This window comes from Pituophis catenifer, unplaced genomic scaffold, assembly GCF_029215685.1.
Source record: "Pituophis catenifer annectens isolate HBS135680 unplaced genomic scaffold, rPitCat1.0.hap2 SCAF_1, whole genome shotgun sequence".
Classification (NCBI taxonomy): Eukaryota; Metazoa; Chordata; class Lepidosauria; order Squamata; family Colubridae; genus Pituophis; species Pituophis catenifer.
In genome coordinates this window covers 331201536-331220843 of record NW_027256881.1, presented here as the reverse complement: position 1 = coordinate 331220843, position 19308 = coordinate 331201536, and the positions used below count along the sequence as shown (strand labels likewise).

Sequence of the window (19308 nt, the reverse complement as noted above, 5' to 3'; positions counted from 1 at the left end):
ATAGGAGTCTCTCCAGACTTGGCAACCTGGCATGGCTATATACCAAAGTCGCGCTGAACATTGTTACCTTCCCACTGAAGTGGTACCTATTAATCTACTCGCATTTGCATGCTTTTGAACTGCTAGCTGGGCAGGAGTTGGGGCAAGTAATGGGAGCTCACTCCGTTGCGTGTAGCTTGGGTTTCGAACCTGGACTGTGAGCTCTGACAAGCTCAGCGTCTTTAACCACTGAGCCATTGTGCCCCCTAAATGTATTGTAGCTCTTGCTCATTACCATGCAGAGTGCAAACATTTCTTATGTAGGCAGCATTTCAGTATAATTGCTGAGAACCACAATTCACCCTCCTTCCTGTATCAAAGAGTTCACTAGCTGCATTAGCTGACTTGCATTTCTGACATCTTCATGGATTTGTTTATAAAAGATTTGTGGATTCACTGTAACTTAATTTCGGAGAGTGCCTTATCATGTAATGCCATAAGGTAGCAGGACCTATTTAATCTTTGCTATTTCAACCAAACTAAACACAGTCTAGCCTGATTAATAACTGGATGAAAGAGCACAAGAAAATCACAGAACTGTTGGCTAATTTAGGAAGTTGAAAAGATGTTCTGAAGGAAGAAATTTCAGACCACAGTTCTGTTGTTGCTAAAGAAGCTATAAAGCTATATGCTTGTGTGGTCAGTAGCTGTTAATGCCAGATATTTCTTTAACCTTTATTATAATGAAACATTGTCCATAAATATGTAAAAACAACAGTAAAGATCCAAAATATACAATAAGTACAAAGTAGGCATCCAGAATCCACCATATACTGTAATATATTAAAAGGTTAAAAGCATGCCTAAAGTTTTTGAAAGCTTACTGTGCTTTTATGCTTTTATTTCTTATTGTGGTGGTTCAAGCACTGTAGAGAAAGGATGAAGGAGAATATTTGGTTAAATAAATAAGTAAGTAAGTAAGTAAGTAAGTAAGTAAATGGATGGATGGATGGATGGATGGATGGATGGATGGATGGATGGAGGAATGGATATAGCAGTGATGATGATGATGATGTTAGAGAAAATACCTGGGAAAATTTAGAAAGTCCTTTATCTGCAGCCAAAAGGGAAGGGAGTTCCATAGATAGGCTGGTGGAGCTGAAAATGTTTTCTCTCTGAATCAATATTTGTCAACCTTGGCAATTTTAATATGTGCGGCCTTCAGTTCCCAGAATTCCCAGTCAGATTGCCAATTCTGGGAATTGAAGTCCATGCATTTTAAAGTTGTTAAGTTGACAAACTCTGCTCTTACTTCTGATGAGGGAAGTTGGCTTCATTCTATTAACGTAAGAAGTTCCCCACAGATCCAAGCAATTTTTTTTCCCAATGTTCGGGTTTTCCAAAGGGAGGCAATAACCATAGAAGACTGTAGGTATGGAATCTATGGGGTGTTCGTATGTTTCAACATGAATGCAACAAATCTCATTTGTTGTTCATCAGCAATTGAAAAAGTAACTTTGGAATAAGTTCTGTAAGATACTTTTTGTGTGTGCTTTCGATTCCTGGAGACTACCTGTACACAACTTTGAAGTTTTCTTGGCAAGATTTTGGAAGTGGTTTACCATTGCTTTGTTCCTAGCCTTAGAGAGAGTAATTAGCGCAAGGACACCCAGCTGGTTTTGGGTCTAAAGTGGGACTAAAACTCAGTGTCCTGGTTTCTAATCTGGTAACTCCACAGCAGTCCCCAACTTTTTGAGTGCAAGGGACTGGTTCCATGGATAGAGGTTTTTCTACGGACCGGAGGTGACGTGATTTCACATACTGGCTGCATTCCATGTGTGTGCGGACGGGGACTCACTTTTTTGCATGGCCCAGTTTCTGGTGCACCGTGGACTGGTGCTGGCCAGTGGCCCAGGCATTAGGGACATTAGCCAATTTGTAAAGACAGGATTATCAACCACTGAGTTGAGTACCTGCTTTGAGGTTTTTGGTCCCAGCATTTTTTCAGGATGGAAAAGTTGCTTGCTGAAATCTTGAACAGTGGTGGCAATTGCATTATGTTTCAGTGAGCCAAGGATCTCACTTGTTATAAAGCAACCTGCAGCGTTCCAGTGGGGTGAAGCCCTTAGACACATTCTAGGCATATGAACTCAGTGTAAGCTCAGTTCGTGACAAGAGGCTTTCAAAACCTGCTTGTTGCCTTCTTGGAAGTACCCACTAGGGAACTCAATGCTGCACTACATAGCTCTGTAACAGAATAGCAGAATAACAGAGTTGAAAGGGACCTTGGAGGTCTTCTAGTCCAACCCCCTGCTCAGGCAGGAAACCTTATACCATTGCAAATAAATGGTTGTCCAATCTCTTCTTAAAAAGCCTCCAGTGTTGGAATACCTACAAGTTCTTGGAGGCAAGATCTATAGAGTCTGATCCAGTTGTTCTTTTATTCATCCTTATTTTCTCTTCTTTATTGAGAAGCACATTAAATATTTGGAGGTAGAGACAAACTATAAGGCAGCTGTGCATTATTTATTATTTTTTTATTATTATTATTTATTTGATTTTTATACCGCCCTTCTCCAGCAGGACTCAGGGCGGTGAACAGCCAAGGTAAAACATAACATACAAAGTTTAAAAACCGTTTAAAAGATATTAAATGATTTCGGCCCACAATTTAAAACAGTCCAATTAAAATCAATTACAAATTAAAACTGAAAGGATGGGATCAAGCCAGCCTGGCTAGATGAAATAAGTGAGTTTTAAGGGCCCGACGAAAAGTCCGGAGGTCTGGTATCGTGCGTATCTCTGGGGATAGGTCGTTCCAGAGGGCAGGTGCCGCCACAGAGAAGGCTCTCCCCCTGGGGGTCACCAGCCGACATTGTCTGGCCGACAGCACCCTGAGGAGGCCCTCTCTGTGCGAGCGTACTGGCCGGTGGGAGGCTATTGGCGGCAGAAGATGGTCTCGTAGATACCCCAGCCCTAAGCCATGGAGCGCTTTTAAAGTGGTCACCAACACCTTGAAGCGCACCCGGAAGACTACCGGGAGCCAGTGCAGCTCGCGCAGGAGAGGTGTCCCATGGGAGCGCCCCGTCGCTCCCATGTGACACCCATAATCCCATAATCCCCCGCGCGGCTGCATTCCCATAATCCCCTGCATGGCCGCATTCTGGACCAGTTGGAGCCTCCGTGTGCACCCCAAGGGAAGCCCATGTAGAGCCCCATTTGTGCCCTATTTCCTCATATCATAAAAGCCTTGGCTGTCTACTGCAGGAAACGTTTAAAGAAGATGAATCCATCTTGATCTAATCCAGTGGCACCTCTTTCTTTTTTTATATATGAGGTGGAAAGTGATGAAATGTCAAAGCTTTCCATTCCCTCTGCCTTTTAGCCAGCTTGACAAAGAGCTAAGTTATTTTTAAAAGTGCTAGTAAAATGCCATGGAATTGGGAGGCCCTAAGATCGACTGCAGTGTGGTGCCATATCCTAGTATATACAGTACAATCGGTGAGCAACAAAATTTGTCTGAGCGTCTGTTACACTGTGACTGATCCTATCTTGCCTGTTATTTCTCAGAGATGGAAAATAGTGTGCGCTTTGTAAAAAACTGAGATTTTTTTTTTCAGTATAGCTGTTAAGAAGAGAAAATTATGTTGATACTCCTGTAAAGCATCTTACCAAACTGTGAAGTCAGTGCAAGAATTAACAAGATAGCAATCATTATCTCTTCCCAACCTGTCAGTTAAGGCTATCCATCCATCCATCCAACCAACAATTGAATAAAACAACAAAGATAAAATCCGTATTAAAAGATACATATTATAAAAATGAATATACAAGCTTGCGGCAAAGAGAGGATAATTAGGCTGTAGCCAAATATTTCACAAGGAACAGTTGGTTGTGGCAATGCAAACAGACTGCCTTGCTGTTTTTCATCCTGCAGTGCTTTGGAAATAATTCTGAAAAAGTACTTTGGAGTATCTGAAGTGCAACTGTAAGCTCTGTCTCTAACTCTTTAAAGCAGCTGCCTCTTTTCCTAGAATGGTCCATCTCTGCAACGGCCATGGGTTCCCAGGGGGGAAAGATGTCTACTTTACCATCCCAGACAGGTATTATGTTTGTGCTCCAAAATACCTTTTTGGAATTGAATCTGGACATTATACAACCCTAAAATACAGCACTTAGAGAAGAGTGATTGCCAGATCTTTTTGTAAGAAGCGGTTCAGTTGACTGCTGGCACACAAGCTGCTGAAAGAAAGCATCAAAAGGCAAAATGCCTGAGACAACTATCTTGCTGTTTTTAATCAGGAAATCAGAGCAAACCATTCCCAGTTGTGTATGTTTGTCTTCCTTGAAATAATGGTGGTGCCAAACTTCTCAAAGTAAGCCAAATCACGTTGTATCCAAATTCAAACCACAAGAAGGAAATGACAGCAAATGCATTACATTCCAAGTGGGTTTACATATCATTCTGCCAAGTCATAATTTGGTTTATTTGCTTCTGGCTTAATGCATTGTGTGAACCCAGCTGTTGTGGTTTACAAGTGCCCCAGACCCTCTTTTCCAATTCCTTATTTGTACTCTGTTGACTACAGTTGCCAAAAAACAGCAGCGTGGCTTCCCAACCATTTTCAGGCTGGAAAATATATCAAATTTGCACTCTAACCCTGCAAGTTTGTTTAACATACTTAAATCAACAATGAAAAAATTCTTGCCCCCTCCAGAGGGGAAAAAACTAGAAAGATTGGCTCCATCCCTGTATGGAAATTTTTAATCTATCTACTTGCTTTAATACTCAACATTTATAGTTCTCGCATTCAAATGAACTACAGATACTCTTCAACCTACGTCCATATTTGGGACCAGAACTGTTGCTAGGCAAGGCAGTGGTTAAGTGAGTCATGACCGATTTTATGACCTTTTTTTGCCATGACTGTCAAGCGAGTCATTGCAGTTGTTAAGTGAATCACACATTCATTAAGTGAATCTCATTTCCCCCACTGACTCCGCTTGTTGGAAGCCAGTGGGAAAGGTCACAAATGACGATCACGTAACTCAGGGACACTGCAACTGGTGTCATAAATACACACTGGTTTTCTGGTGCCTGAATTTTGATCATGTGACCATGAGGATGCTGCAGTAGCCATAAATGCGAGGACCTATCATAAATCACATTTTTTTTAGTGCCATTGTAATTTCAAATGATTGCTAAATGAATGGTTGTTAAGTTGAGGACTGCTGTATTAAGAATAGTCCTTGGGCCCCAGAAGATTGCACGCCCCTTTTCATGTTCAATGAACCCAGTCAATTGTAGTTCAGTTAAAAAGAAAACATGGCTTAGCATAATGTGTAGTCTGTCAACTTTCATTCCCATCCCCCCAAAAGAAGGAAAACTAAACCAGGTGTGGGAGATGACCAGGCTGAGCCTGAGGGAGGGGTCAAACACGTCATTGGTCACAAGTCCTTTTGCACCCACAAGAGATTTAAGTCCAGCCCACCTTGAATTCCTTTGACTCTTATCTACCACCAATTTGTTTGGACCGTTGGTAGCTCAGATTCTTTTAGAGAGCTTAAACTTGCAATAAATCTTCATATCCATTTGAACTGCCCGGAACTTCTGATTTCCCTTAACACCAGCTTTGTGATCTTCACAAAATGTAAGGTAGCCGACCTAAGGTTCAAATCAAGCTCCGATCAGCTCTTTGCTATTATACATACATACAATCAAATATATATAACTGCCCATCTCACTGATGGCTCACTGAAGGTGTGGCGTGGTGCACAACAAACAGTAAAACCACATATAAAACTATATAAAAATCACATTAACTGTAAGTATTATATAAATAGAGTTAGATCCTTCCTAAAAGGAAGACAGGAAAAAATGATTTACTGTATATTAGTAGTTTAGGAGATTACGGAAACCCACTTTCTTTGATTTCTTCTTTGGCTTATGTCAGTGTGGAATGTTGACATTTTCATACAAAAAAAAATAAAAAAATAAAAAGCCAGCTTGTTCTTGGCCACCAAATCCACCAGCTAGTAGCTAAGGAAAGCAATCCAAATGGAAGCAGCTTGCTAAAGACCCTCCTGAGACTGCTGAGGTGGTTTCATAAACCTTGGCCAGGAAATGAAGACTGACATTTTACTAAAGTAGTAATGGTTCAAGTCCAGTTTGGTAGTGTGTCATTTTTCTCAAACCAACCTGATCTGCTATGCAGTAGCTATGAAGAGGATAGCAACTGCCTGGGCTGCAGACTGTGTAGTGCTGTTGTTCTAAAGGCAACCTCATTGCCATGAACAAGAGAGAGAGAGCAAGAGGAAATCCACTGGGTAACACATGATTTCCTGCAGGGGAGGATATTGGTCCGTGTAAGCTGTACATACATCCCCATCCCAGGCAGGCAGCCACTGCTCTAGAGAGAGAGAGCCTTTGCCCACTTCTGCCTGACTGCTTGCTATCTCTTTTGAACCCTCTGCCACTGTGTGCGTTGCCCTTGGCTGCTGACCCTCAAGCTGAGACGGTTAAAGCTTTGCCTCTTTGGTGGCTGTTGCACACAGAGAGGCAGGCAGGATGTTTGGGAAGGGAGGCTGGCTTGGATTCAGATTGGATCGATTGGATCCATCCAAGCTGAAATTTCCTCATTCTAGGGTGCAAGTTTCTGGAGGACATTAGGCTTTTCAATTTTAGCAGGTGCCATTGGCACACTGAAGTTTAAAGCTGACTTATTTCTTCTCTTTTCAGAGCCCTGGAAGTCTTAAGTTTTCAAACTTAACAAGACAGAATGGGGATGGGTTTGTCCTCTGTTCTTGCTGATGTAGTTTCCTTGCAGATAGCCCTTGACTTAAAATTCCCATGAAGCCTGGATTTTTATTTTTATTTTTTTTTTGCTTTAATTTATATGCCACCCTTCTCTGGAGACTTAGGGCAGCTTACAATGCGTTAAGCAATAGCCTTCATACTTTTGTATATTTATACAAAGTCAGCTTATTGCTCCCACAATCTGGGTCCTCATTTCACCTACCTTTGAAAGGATGGAAGGCTGGGTCAACCTTGAGCCTGGTGAGATTTGAACTTGCAGTAATTGCAAGCAGCAGATGTTAATAACAGTGCTTTAGTCCACTGTACTACAGGCTCTGTATTTCCATGACAGTCGCAAATTGAGACATCCATGTGATCAGATCCAATTTTTTTTGCCATTAAACAAAACACCACAGTTGTTAAGGGAAAGCAGTGGTTATTAGGTGAATGTTGTGGTCATTAAACAAATCAATATATTCCTAAACCAAGCGAAAAAGACAGAAAAAGGTGTTGTGAATTGCACTTACTTGACTGCAAAATGCTACAACTGGTTGTAAAGGTGAGCCAGTTGCCAAGTCCCCAAAATGTGGTCATGTGACTACAGGAGTGTGTGCAGCTGTTGGAACTCTGGAGCAGGGTTGCAAGTAGCTTGGGGGGGTGTCCATTGCAACATTGAATGGTCCTTAAGTGACCAGTCATAAGTTGAGGAAAACCAGGCATATTGTCCATTATTTGGTTTGCATTTTTCTTTAGTGTTTTTATTAGTCAATTTTAGTCTTGAATTGGATTGACAGTGGAACGAGGTCAGACACAATGTAATTGCACACAATTTGCAATTATAAGCACATGATGTGATCATGGTGTTGGCTTAAATAGCTTTAAAAGGAATTGGATCAATAAACAAGAAAGGAGATATCTATTTGTGGCTGTTAGCAATGATGAATAATTGGAATAGCCTAGTTCAAAGTACGTCTGTCTGACAAATAATAAAGGAAGGCTTTTGGGCTTTTAAAGACCTCCAGCTATTCAGTGCAATAAAAAGAATTTTGGATTAGCATATCTAATGGGTTTATGTAAGAAAGAACATGTTATTTTTCTCCCCTATTCTGTAAATTAATCCATGTCTGTGTCAATAGCCTGTTTTGTCAGATGTTAAATTTGGTATGGAATTTAGAACCAAGCAGTTTTCAAAATGTTTTCAGCCAAATGTAAATAAACCCAACTGATAAACCCCCCCCCCCCCTTAAATCTAACCATGTCTACTTCTGCAAGAATATTGAAGTGGGACCTACATTTTACCGTATTAAGGATCTTCATTTTTGGGTCAAATTTCTTCAGGACTATTTTAAATAGGAGATGATGATTCAGGATACTAAAGTTTGCAGTACTGATGAGATGATCAGACCTGTTCAAACCTGTTCAAACTGAGCAGAGGGCTACAGCAACTCTCTTAAAGGAAAAAAATATATAACGGTTGCCATGTTTCTAGTTTGGATCATAGATAACAGGAGATAAGAGATTAAATAACGCATGGTCTGGAATATGGGATTAATTAAACTTTTTTTTTTCCCTACATTTCATAATATGAAGTTCATCCACTAAATTGAATGGTAGATTTGGGACTCCTAAAAGGATCTATTTCTTTGCACAAAATAGAATTCAATTGTAGAACCCTCTACCATACTGCCAAAGGGTATCAATTTAAATGACTAGACTAGACAAATTAATACAGCAGGGTGGTCTGTATGGCCATTAGTTTTGATAGCTGCTTCTTGGCAAGCTGCATTCTTTAAATACCAACTGCCAGGGAGCAACAGTGGGAAGAGGGGCTGTTACAGCTGGCTGGCCTTTAAGTGACCCCAAATGCTGGAGGCCCAAGGCTGATCGGACAGGACACTTTCAGTACCTAGGAACCCTTGAATTTAAAGTTTAGTTTAAGCTGCAAAGCATGCCACTGGATTTCAGGCCATTCCCATTCCAGCCTTGCGTGGAGCACCTCGGTTAATGGCATAATAAGACATAGTTAAATGCTCAATGGAAACTACAAGCTTCTAGTTTTCATAAATGAGAAGGAGGCGCTAGTACCAAAAGGAAACCGTGCAGGGGCCACCTCTCCTCCTCCCAAGGAGCCCCGTGCTTTTTTTTCCAAGGCCGCTGAGTCCAAGTTAACCCTTCTTTCAAATCGGCCGTTTTTGGAAAGCGCCACCGTGCATTCTCCCCGCTGCTGGGATTGAGAGGGGCCACACGAAAGAAAAAAACGGAGCTTTGCAAAGATCGAAAGGCGGCGCTGCAGAGTCCCTCCCCGGCTGCAAGACGGGCGGACCTCGGAGGCGGCGGTGGCGAAGACAAACCGGTGGGCCGCTGGCCGGTCGTTTCCCATTGACTGGGAGTGAGTTGGCCGGGGCGCGATGTCCGATCTGAGTTGCTGGGAAACTTTGGCGGGCACCCTCTTCCGGCGCTCCAAGAGGTAGGGAGATAAAGGGAAGGAGAGAAGCGCGCGTAACAATAGCCTTGGTATCCCTCCCCGGCAAAGCGTTTGTTTTCCGTGCGCAATTACGCATCGAACGGGACTGTCTCTGAGAGGGAAGTAGCCAGACTTTGAAAGACGGGCGTTTGCGGAACGGGGAGTTTGATTTCGGGGAGCGGGGGAGCAGCAAATTAAGGCTCGGCGGTTTGGGGGAAGGCTCCGGGATCTTTCGGATCCGCGCCGCTCTTTTGAGACTTGCCGGGGCTGCGCCCGCGCCACTTTTCTGCTTCACGGGAGGATTGGCCAGGAGAGGAACTTCTCTTTCTCCCATCCCCCGCCCGGCATCTTTTGTTGTTGCTGCTGCTGCTGGGGATATCCAGATTAGGACATGAGTTGCAGCCCATATTCAGCGGCTGTGATGCAGGCGTCCCTCGGGGTGAATGGCTGGTCCCAGGCCGGGCCATTTGAGGTCACTTGATCTCATTTGGATTCGGTGAAAGGAGCCAAGAGATTTAGGATTAAAAATCCCGCAATCTGCCTTGTTCCCAGCCCTGACTGAACTTTGACTGCTCCGCCCCTTCTGGATCTTTGGCACCATCCCCCAGAGCAGTGGGTCTCAACCTTCCTAATGCCGCGACCCTTTAATACAGTTCCTCATGTTATGGTGACCCCCAACCATAAAATTATTCCATTGACCATTGAAAATATGTGTTTTCGGATAGTCTTAGGCGACCCCTGTGAAAGGGTCGTTCGATCCCCAAAGGGGTCCCGACCCACAGGTTGAGAACCACTGCCCCAGAGTATCCTTCTGGACTAGCTCTGGGGATTGGGAAGCATTTGTCTTGCATTGGTTCCCCTCCTTTCTCCATGTCAATCACTGCAGGCTAGGTTATGGGGAGGGGGTGAGAAGTCTCTGCAGTGTGGGGTGCCTCAGGTTCCCATCTCTTGCTGCTGCTCTTTAACATCTAGGTGAAACTGCTGGGTGAGGCCATTTAACAATACAGGGTGTGGTGTTGTCGTATGCTCCTGATATGATATTCAGTTGTCTCCAGCCTTGACCAAACAGGTAATGCTATTGTGATGCTGACCCAGTACCTAGAGGTTGTGATGGGGAGGAACCAGCTCTGACTCAACCAACCCCTTGGGTTTTTAGTCCTCTTTCAAGATCTAGTGATGTGTTATCTCTGACATGCACTGGTGCACAATCTGAGGACTCTCCTGGACTTGCAGCTTCTGCTCAAAGAGCAGGAGACAGCCATACCTGGGGAGGGGGCTTTGCCTCTCTTGCATGCCAGTTATACCATACTTATTCCTGGACCAAGAGGTCTTGTTCATAATCAATCATGTCTTGATCACTCTGCTTAACAATTAATTCCCACAACACTGTCAAATAATTTACTAAGACTGTATTACTATTATTCTTCTCTTCCTTACTAGCATCTCTTTCCACTTATTACTATAACCATGTTTCTTGTATCTTTCAATTTATATTGTTTTTATTTGTTTCTTAGTACGATTTGATAGCTTATTAGTAACCTTGACTATTACTAAGTCTTGTATCTTTTTATTATTGATGTATGTATTTTATTCTCTTTATGTACACTGAGAGCATATACACCAAAGACAAATTCCTTGTGTGTCCAATCACACTTGGCCAATAAAGAATTCTATTCTATTCTATTCTATTCTATTCTATTCTATTCTATTCTATTCTATTCTATTCTATTCTATTCTATTCTATTCCTATTCTAGATCACTTCCTGCCTAGACTACTACAATAAACCCTAGATAGGGCTGCTTTTGATATTATAACTAGTCTAGAATGTGACATATCATGCAGTGCCCCTTGCTTCACCCATATTACATGGCTGTTTGTGAATTACATTGGCTTCCAGTTGCAATTCAGGGTTCTGGTTATCCCCTTTAAATCCTGACATGGCATGGGATAAGGTCATCTTCGAAACTGCCTTTCCCTCTCTGCCTAGCACACCAGATTGAAAATTATGAGTGCATTCCGGGTTTTCCCTCCCTTAAACGTTGCCATCTAACAGAACCTAGGAAGCCTGCCTCTTCCATAAAGTCCTTGCAGTTGGAGTGTCCTTCCTTTATGATTCAACAGTTCCCCCCCCCCCCCCCCCCACCTTTTAACATTCTGGAAGGACCTAAAGAGCTGACTCTTTCCACGCATTGGGACAGAGTGAGGTTGGAGCCTGGTGATAGTTTCGTTGGAAGCATTAGAGAAGGGTAGGTGAAGTGCCAGGTTTTTGCTTTTATTCCTTTCATTGTTTTTTTTTTTAATTGCTGTTGTGAGCAGCCGGAATGGGCAGCCACCGTATAAATCTATTAAATAAATAAACGTATCTTGGTTTATTTATAAGGTTGGGCTCTGTGTGCACAAGATACGACTATTTCCAACACAGTCTACCTGCCAGATCCCTCTGGATGCCTCCAAGAGAGGCCTTATAGCCAGACCTACTTAGAGTACTCATTTTAGTAGTTCTTCTGAACTTTTTTTTTTTTTTTTTTTTAATTTGATTTATATGCCGCCCTTCTCCGGAGACTCAGGGCGGCTTACAGTGCGTTGGTACTTGGTACTTTTCATAGCTTTCAGGACCAAAATTTATGTCAATACCATTTGTCTTAAACTTTTGGAAGAATTTTAAGGTCTGTATGGGTTCGAGCTTTAAAAAGTTCTGTTCTTCTCAATGTCCTTCTTGTCTGCCTGTTAGAACAGTCCCCAAAAATGGACAAAAAGGAACCAGGTCTTCTACAGTAGCATCCTAGTTGCTAAAACTCAGCGATAGAGTGCTTTTAAATAATATGGAGGTTTTGTGATTTAATCTACCCTTTCAAAGATATCTATAGAATAACTGCTTTTCGTGGCAGAGAATTCAATGAATGAATGATGCGCGGTCTTTTCTGAATTGCTTGTCTCTCAGTCTTAAAGTATTATACAGCTAGTCCTTGACTTATGATCGGTTGCTTAGCAACCCTCAGAAGTTACAGCATACCTGAAAAAAGGAGTTACAATCCAGTTCTGAAGTTTCAACCGTCGGTCATGTGACCATGTTATGGGCATTCAGCAACATGGCCACATTTATGGCTGTTTGCAACTTCACGTGGTCATATGACTGAATTATATGATGGTTTTGCTGAAAATTGGAAGTTACTTTGATACAATGGGTTTACTTAACAACTGCTGCATTTGTCTTATAACCACTGGGTTCACTTAACGACCACTGCAAAAAAGGTCGTAAAATAAAATTGAGTGGGTTACATGACCATTTTGCAACCTTCACAACGTTCCACTGCAGTGAGCAGATGTCAGGGAGTACGTGGCAAATGGAAATAAAATCAGGGATGACTTTATCCATTCCATGCCTTACTGACTAGGCATCACATGTCTTTTGCTAAACAGAAAAAAAAAAGGTGCAAACGCTTTTATATTTTTTCAAGGGGATTTCACAAAGACGGTACCTTTATTTACTTAATTGCTTCAGCAATCCCCATTTTATTTCCGCACCCCCATTGCTCATATCCTTTTCAATGGACTAGCTCTTCTTCAGCCTGCCCCCCCGCCCCCCCCCCCGCCATCCCTGTGGAAGATGAATTCATTAAATCCCCTTTTGCCTGTTGCATCTTTAATAACCATCATGCTTGGAATTATGTCTTTGTGATTAAAGAGATTGCAACGTGCAGGAGGAAAGTCACCACTTCCTGTTGTCGAAATGTGTTTTTGGGCAGAAAACTTCAGTTTTGGGGATGGGAGGCAGCTAAGCAGTCTTTTATAAAGCAACCTCAATTCTGCTTGATCTTCCCTCTCAGCTTCGCCCCCTGGTATCTGAGAACATTCTTCCCATCTAAAACGTCATCCGTAATTTTCATATCTGTAATCATCTCTGCAAGATCTCCCTGTTCCTATTATGTAATTGGTTTAGTTGTATGTACATTTCACAGGGGCAGAGTTTGAACGTGGGCGTTTTCCAGTGCCCAGTGTCAATTTTGCAGTGCTATTTGATTCAGCCGTGAGTTGTGTTCCTTCAAGGTTTGGTGTGTGCTTTTCTCTGGACTGACTTTTAGTGAACCCAGGTCAGGGTGTGACACAGAAATGATGGCCTTTTACTTCCTAAAATTGCTTTGCAGCTGTGGAATGCAGCTGTTTATGGCCCTCAGCATTTAAAGTCACCCTTAACAAAGCTAATGAAAGGGGTTTGTGCAGAAAAAGCCCACTTCTATCAAATTGGTGAAGGGATATACAGATGCAGTGTGCAGGCAAGCCGGAAGCTGCCTTGGTGTGCATAGACCAGTATAATCTGGTCTGATTAGCAACAGCTCTAGCAATTCAGGCAGAAAGATGCTTTTACCAACCGAGCTGGCCTTTAAACATGGAAAATGATGAGAATTAAAAACAACCAAGCTCAGAGAGCACCAAGTACCGCACAGTTCAACCCTGAGACACAAATATTATCTTCTATTGAGGAGAATTAAATTCAGAGCTTTTAAAACCTTGGTCATTTTCTAGCATGTCTGGTATTTTCAATTATAACTCCCCATTATCCTCCATGTATCTCCTGTTTGGACTATCTCTCCTTTGAATTATTGCAATGGGCTCTACATGGGGCTATCCTTAAAAAGTATCTGGAAGGTTTAGCTGGTAACAGAATGTGGCTGCAAACACAATCTTGGGCACCCAAAGAATGGTGCATTTAATAACTTTGCTGCACGAGCTGCATTGGGTGCCAGTTTGTTTCTGGGTTCAATTCAAGATATTGATTATAATCTTTAAAGCTGTACATGGGATGGGGCTAGTCTACCTTGGATACTGTTTTCATCCCATTATATCAATCTATCCCACCTGGTCAGGCAGGGATGATATGCCCAGAACCTGGACTGGTGGGGTCAAGGAAGAGGATCTTGTCTACTGTTTGCCTCTGCCCTCTCCAGAGATGAGATGGGCCCCCACTCTCCTGGCCTTCTGGAAGGGGGTGAAAACATGGCTCTGTGGGATTGTTTGGAGAGCACAGAGGAGCATACAGTCTAGGAGCCTGGTGGTGCAGTGGACTAAACTACTGTTAAAGTAGTATTTACTACTACTGTCAGCTGCCTGCAATTACTGCGAGTTCAATTCTCACCAGGCTCAAGGTTGACTCAGCCTTCCATCCTTCCGAGGTAGGTAAAATGAGGACCCGGTTTGTGGGGGCAATAAGCTGACTTTGTATAAAATAGAACATCGCTTGGGGGGGCCAAAAGCCCTACTAAGCAGGTATATACAAAAGTATGAAGGCTATTGTTTAAAAGCATTGTAAGCCGCCCTGAGTCTCCAGAGAAGGGCAGCATATAAATCAATCTAATAAATAAAAATAAATAAATGAGACTGGTTAGCGCCCTGAACCCCACCTTTTAATTAAGATCAAGTGAGGTACTAATACCACTCTATAAGACCACACCTAGAGTACTGCATCCAGTTTTGATCATCACACTATTAAAAATATGCTGAGACTCTAGAAAGACTGCAGAGAAGAGCAACCAAGATGATTAGGGGACTGGAGGCTAAACATATGAAGAACGATTACAGGAACTGGGCATGGCTAGTCTAGTGAAGAGAAGGACCAGAGGAGATATGATAGCAGTGTTCCAATATTTGAGGGGCTGCCACAGAGAGGAAGGGGTCAAGCTATTTTCCAAAGCACCTGAAGGCCAGACAAGGAATAATGGATGGAAACTGAACAAGGAGAGGTTCAACCTGGAAATAAGGAGAAATTTTCTTACGGTGAGAACAATCAATCAATGGAACAGAAGTTGCCTTTGGAAGTTGTGGGAGCTTCATCACTGGAAGCTTTCAAGAAGAGACTGGATTGCCATCTATCAGAAATGGTGTACGGTCTCCTGCTTGGGCAGGGGGTTGGACTAGATGACCCACAACAAGGTCCTTTCCAACTCTGTTAATCTGTAACTCTCTGATAATGAACTTTTAACATTTTTTAATAATCCTTGCCTCATTTTAAGTTTTATATATTGCTTTTATGTTTTCATATTTTATTGAACACTATACAGCGTCTCTCTGTTTCAAACTCTGATAAATAAAAATATAAAATGTAGTCTGATAGGACAGGAGGTTGAGCAAGGTTGAGGGAGGGTTTCCTCTTATAGCTATGTCTAATCTGCTCCTGGGGAAATCTTATCTTCTTATGGCATGCACTCTGTCACACTTTTACTGTAATCATGAATCAAAAATGGGAAGCTAATTTCATAAACACAGAGACTGATGAGTAAGACTGAACAAGCTTAAGTGTATTGTATGTGTGTGTATATGCAAAAGACCTAAACGTGGCTAAATGACATGCTGTACTTGGGTCAATACTGTGAAAATATTGGTTGTCTTTTAAAGAAATGGGCCACAGCTGGCCAGAAACAAACTAGACTTTATTTATGAATCATCCAATTAACTAGCAATAATGGGATTGCCCCCTGTGCGATTAAAATCATTATAAGAATGGTATGATTCCTCCCCATGTATTTTGCTCCTATCAATATATTTACTTGATAGCTGATTTTTTTTGGGAAGAAATAGTTTTACAATTATTTAAAATAAAAATAGCTAAGCCAGTGTTTCTCCAACCTGGCTACTTTAAGATGCGTGGACTTCAGGGATATTTTAGGATTTAAAAAAAAAGTCAAGATGGTGGCACAGTTAAAGAGCTCCTCCTTTTTTTACTTGTGCATGGTTTGATCGCCTCATCTCTACTTTTTTTTTAAAAAAATCCTGTGATTCCTCTGTTTCTTTTTTTTTCTTCTGGCTATTACATTTGCTGCTGGAAGGGTGACATATTCCATGTCCAGCTGTGACAGCCTTTATTTACCTCTCTCCTGATGGCCAGCCAATGTCCAGTTGCTGATCCAGGTCAGCAAAGTGGCTCTCCCCTGTTGTGCTGTCTGTTTCCTCCTGGCGGAACACTCCCACTTTCCTTATGCCCTGATCTTGCCAAGCAGCCATGAAAAGGGATCCCAGGTCATTGTGAATTGTGCTTAGGGCAACAGTGAATCACTTCCTTTCTCAAGTTCAGCGGCTGATGCTTCTGACTGTGACTTTCCATTCCATTCCTGGGGGAATGCTTTTGGCTGATATTTAAGTCTTGGAGGCAGATGGGCTGTCTGCCACTGGTTCTAGGCCAGGGGTTTCAAAGTCGATTTCATTGAGGGCCGCATTAGGGTTGTGCTTGACCTTGGGGGGCCAGGGTGGGTGTGGCTGGGGTGGGCTTTGCCAGGTTGATGTAACTCGTATCGGGGGGATGCCTATGGTGGCCTGAGCACTCTGCCAGCAAAAATGGAGCTCAAGGGTGCGCATGCGGCTCCCCCAGGCCCTGTTTTTGGCCACAATGACCTCCTGCAGCCCTCTGCCAGCGAAAACGGAGATTGGGTGTATGCACAGCTTCCCTGGGCCCCATTTTCAGTCACAACAGCCTCCTGCAGCCGCACGCACCACCCCCACCCACCCCCCGCGCTCCATTTTCACTGTCAGAGGGTTGTAGGAGGCCATCACGGCCGAAAACAGAGTCTGGGAGGGCCTGAGGGCATGTGGCTCTGTTTTTGCTAGCAGAAGCACCACAGGCCAGTGCTTCGCTGTTTCCAGGGTGGCCCCGCTCTAAACACCCTGTGTCTAAACACCTTGTGGGCCAGATGCGGCCCACGAGCCTTGAGTTTGATACCCCTGTTCTAGGCAATGGCCTGTGTCTACACTTCCCATTTACTTTTCTTTCAACAAATGGAACAGAGACTTACTTCCATCCTGGTGCCAGGATCATAACTTTTTATTGAATTGACTGAAAAAGCAGCTGTTGCATTGAAGTGTTTCATTAATTTGCATGTGTTTCATTAATCATGACCATGGTCTTTGGATCATTGTCTTTCAACCTCAGCAACTTTAAGATTGTGTGGACTTCAACCCCCAAAATTCCCCAGCCAATATCTGTTTAAACTTTCATTCCATTTTCCATTAGCCTTGGTAGTTAAGAATATATCATTAAAACCCATAATATTCTGAATTTTTCCTACCCCAGAGTTCTGGTGATACTTGCTGCCTATGAAACCTTGTCCCTGGCATAATATCATTTGTCCTGCTTTTGCAGCTGTCGCAGCAACAGGAAGAGCCTAGTGGTTGGAACTCCTTCGCCTACCCTCTCACGTCCTTTGTCGCCCCTCTCTGTGCCAACAGGTAAGTGTATGCCAAATTAGAAAAGCTTCTTTGTTGGAGGAACAGAGGACGGATATCCCTACCAAGACATGAAAAGTGGCAAGCTGGACTCAGGATTATGGTGAAGAATATCTTGGTGCTGCATTCTGAGTTGTGGGAAGAGAGTCCTAGTGAAATAATCTTGTATTATCTTCAATATGATGGCCAACATCATGTAACCTGGGGTCAGGTTATTTGAAGGACCATCTTTTCCCTGTTTATATCTGCCCATCCACCAGAGCAGGGAAGAGGTATGTTATAGATCTCCTCTCTTAAGAAGGCTCATCTAGTGTGACCAAGAAAAAGGGTCTTCTCCGTGGTGGCTCTCCCCCTGTGGAACATCATCCTTGTGGAAAAAGATTGACACCCCACCTACCCCTTTGACTCTGTTTTGAAAGGTCCTGAAGACATGATTTTGCCAGGGGGCCTGGTGATCTCAGGATGATATGGAACCCATCAAGTGGTTGATTTGCTTGTTGTCACCGGGGGATGGTGGGTGGTGAATTATTGAGTTTTGTATTGGGGGTTTTAGTTCTATAAGCCACCTGAAGTCCCCATGAGTGGGTTAGGCTGATATATAAATTTTCTTTTCCATGAGATGCTTGCTTCCTCTGCTTCTTTCATGACGGATGTTTTATTGAGTGACAAAATTAATGTGTGTGTATCCAATAAAATCAGAGACTAGCCACTTTTTAAAATATTAATTTATTCATTTACTACTAGCAGTTCTATGCTACTCAATTCCCAGTGTTTCATAGTGGCATATATAGAAAAAGTACCCCAGAAGATTAACATAGCAAAAGAATATTTAATATTATAATAGCACTGAGTAACATAGGTAGATACCAACATCTAATATTCTCCTTAGACTCTTTCCTAGAGCCATGTTTTTTTGTGGACATTCATTAGGGAGTGTCTATAACAAAGTATTCTTTATCAGGAAAGATAAAGGACAAGCTGTTCCACAATAAGAGTGGCCACAGTGAGAAGATCCTGAGATAGGCTTTCTGTAGGTGGAAATGTCATGTGAAGGGATGGGACCTTCACATGACCTCTCTCCAAGATCTACCTGGTTGGCAGATTCACATTGGAGTAGTCAGTCTTAGAGAGATAATCAAGTCTTGAGCCCTGTAGGATTTTCAAGTAGTAATCAGCACTTGAATTGCTCAGAGAAGCTGACCAGCAGTCAATGTAATTCCTAGAATAGAGTGCCAAAGGTGCTTTTTTCAAGAGGCCACTGGTTTTCTTTGAAGATGTTTCATTTCTCATCCAAGAACTGATGAGAAGTGAAATGTCTTCAAAGAAAAACCAGAAAGTCCCATTGCCTCTTGAAAAAAGCACCTTTGGGACAACCATGACCTGGATGACTGAGAATTTCCATAGATTCCTAGAATAGAGGTATTTGATGGATAAATCTTGAAGCACCCATTCCTACCCAAGTTTAAGTTTTTGAGTGGTGTTCAAGATCTCTTGGTTTCTTCTATACCCTTTGAATCTTTAATAAAAGTCCATTGTTTTCTTTTGTCCTGCCTCTGTCCAATCTCCTCCTCTCTCTCTGCAGCCAGTAGCAGTCCAGTTGATAGTCCTCGCAACTTCTCCACTGGTGCCTCTGCCAGCTTTCCATTTGTTCGCAGGTAAGAGGCCACAACTTCTTAGGTGGCCACATCTGGTGGAAAGAATCAGGGGAGTCTGCTGTAAGGGACCACAGAAGCTATTTGGGACCAGGGAAGAAGAAGGATGGAAGGAAGTGAATCTAGGCTAAGAGAAAGAGTTCCACTTCAAAGTTTGGCAAAGTGGGGAGAAAGCAGTAGAGATGCTATCAATAAAATATTAGGG

General features: G+C 42.7%; 1 protein-coding gene across 1 annotated transcript in view; it reads left to right on the top strand.

Annotated features, from left to right (window-relative positions):
- The window catches only part of MAST3 (microtubule associated serine/threonine kinase 3), a 62932-nt gene that overhangs the window by 8493 nt on the left and 35131 nt on the right, over positions 1 to 19308 (top strand). Inside the window, exons 3-4 of the mRNA XM_070936366.1 lie at positions 17369 to 17454; positions 19034 to 19106. Of these exons, the coding sequence (XP_070792467.1) occupies positions 17369 to 17454; positions 19034 to 19106 (159 nt within the window). The remainder of the gene's footprint in view (positions 1 to 17368; positions 17455 to 19033; positions 19107 to 19308) is intronic.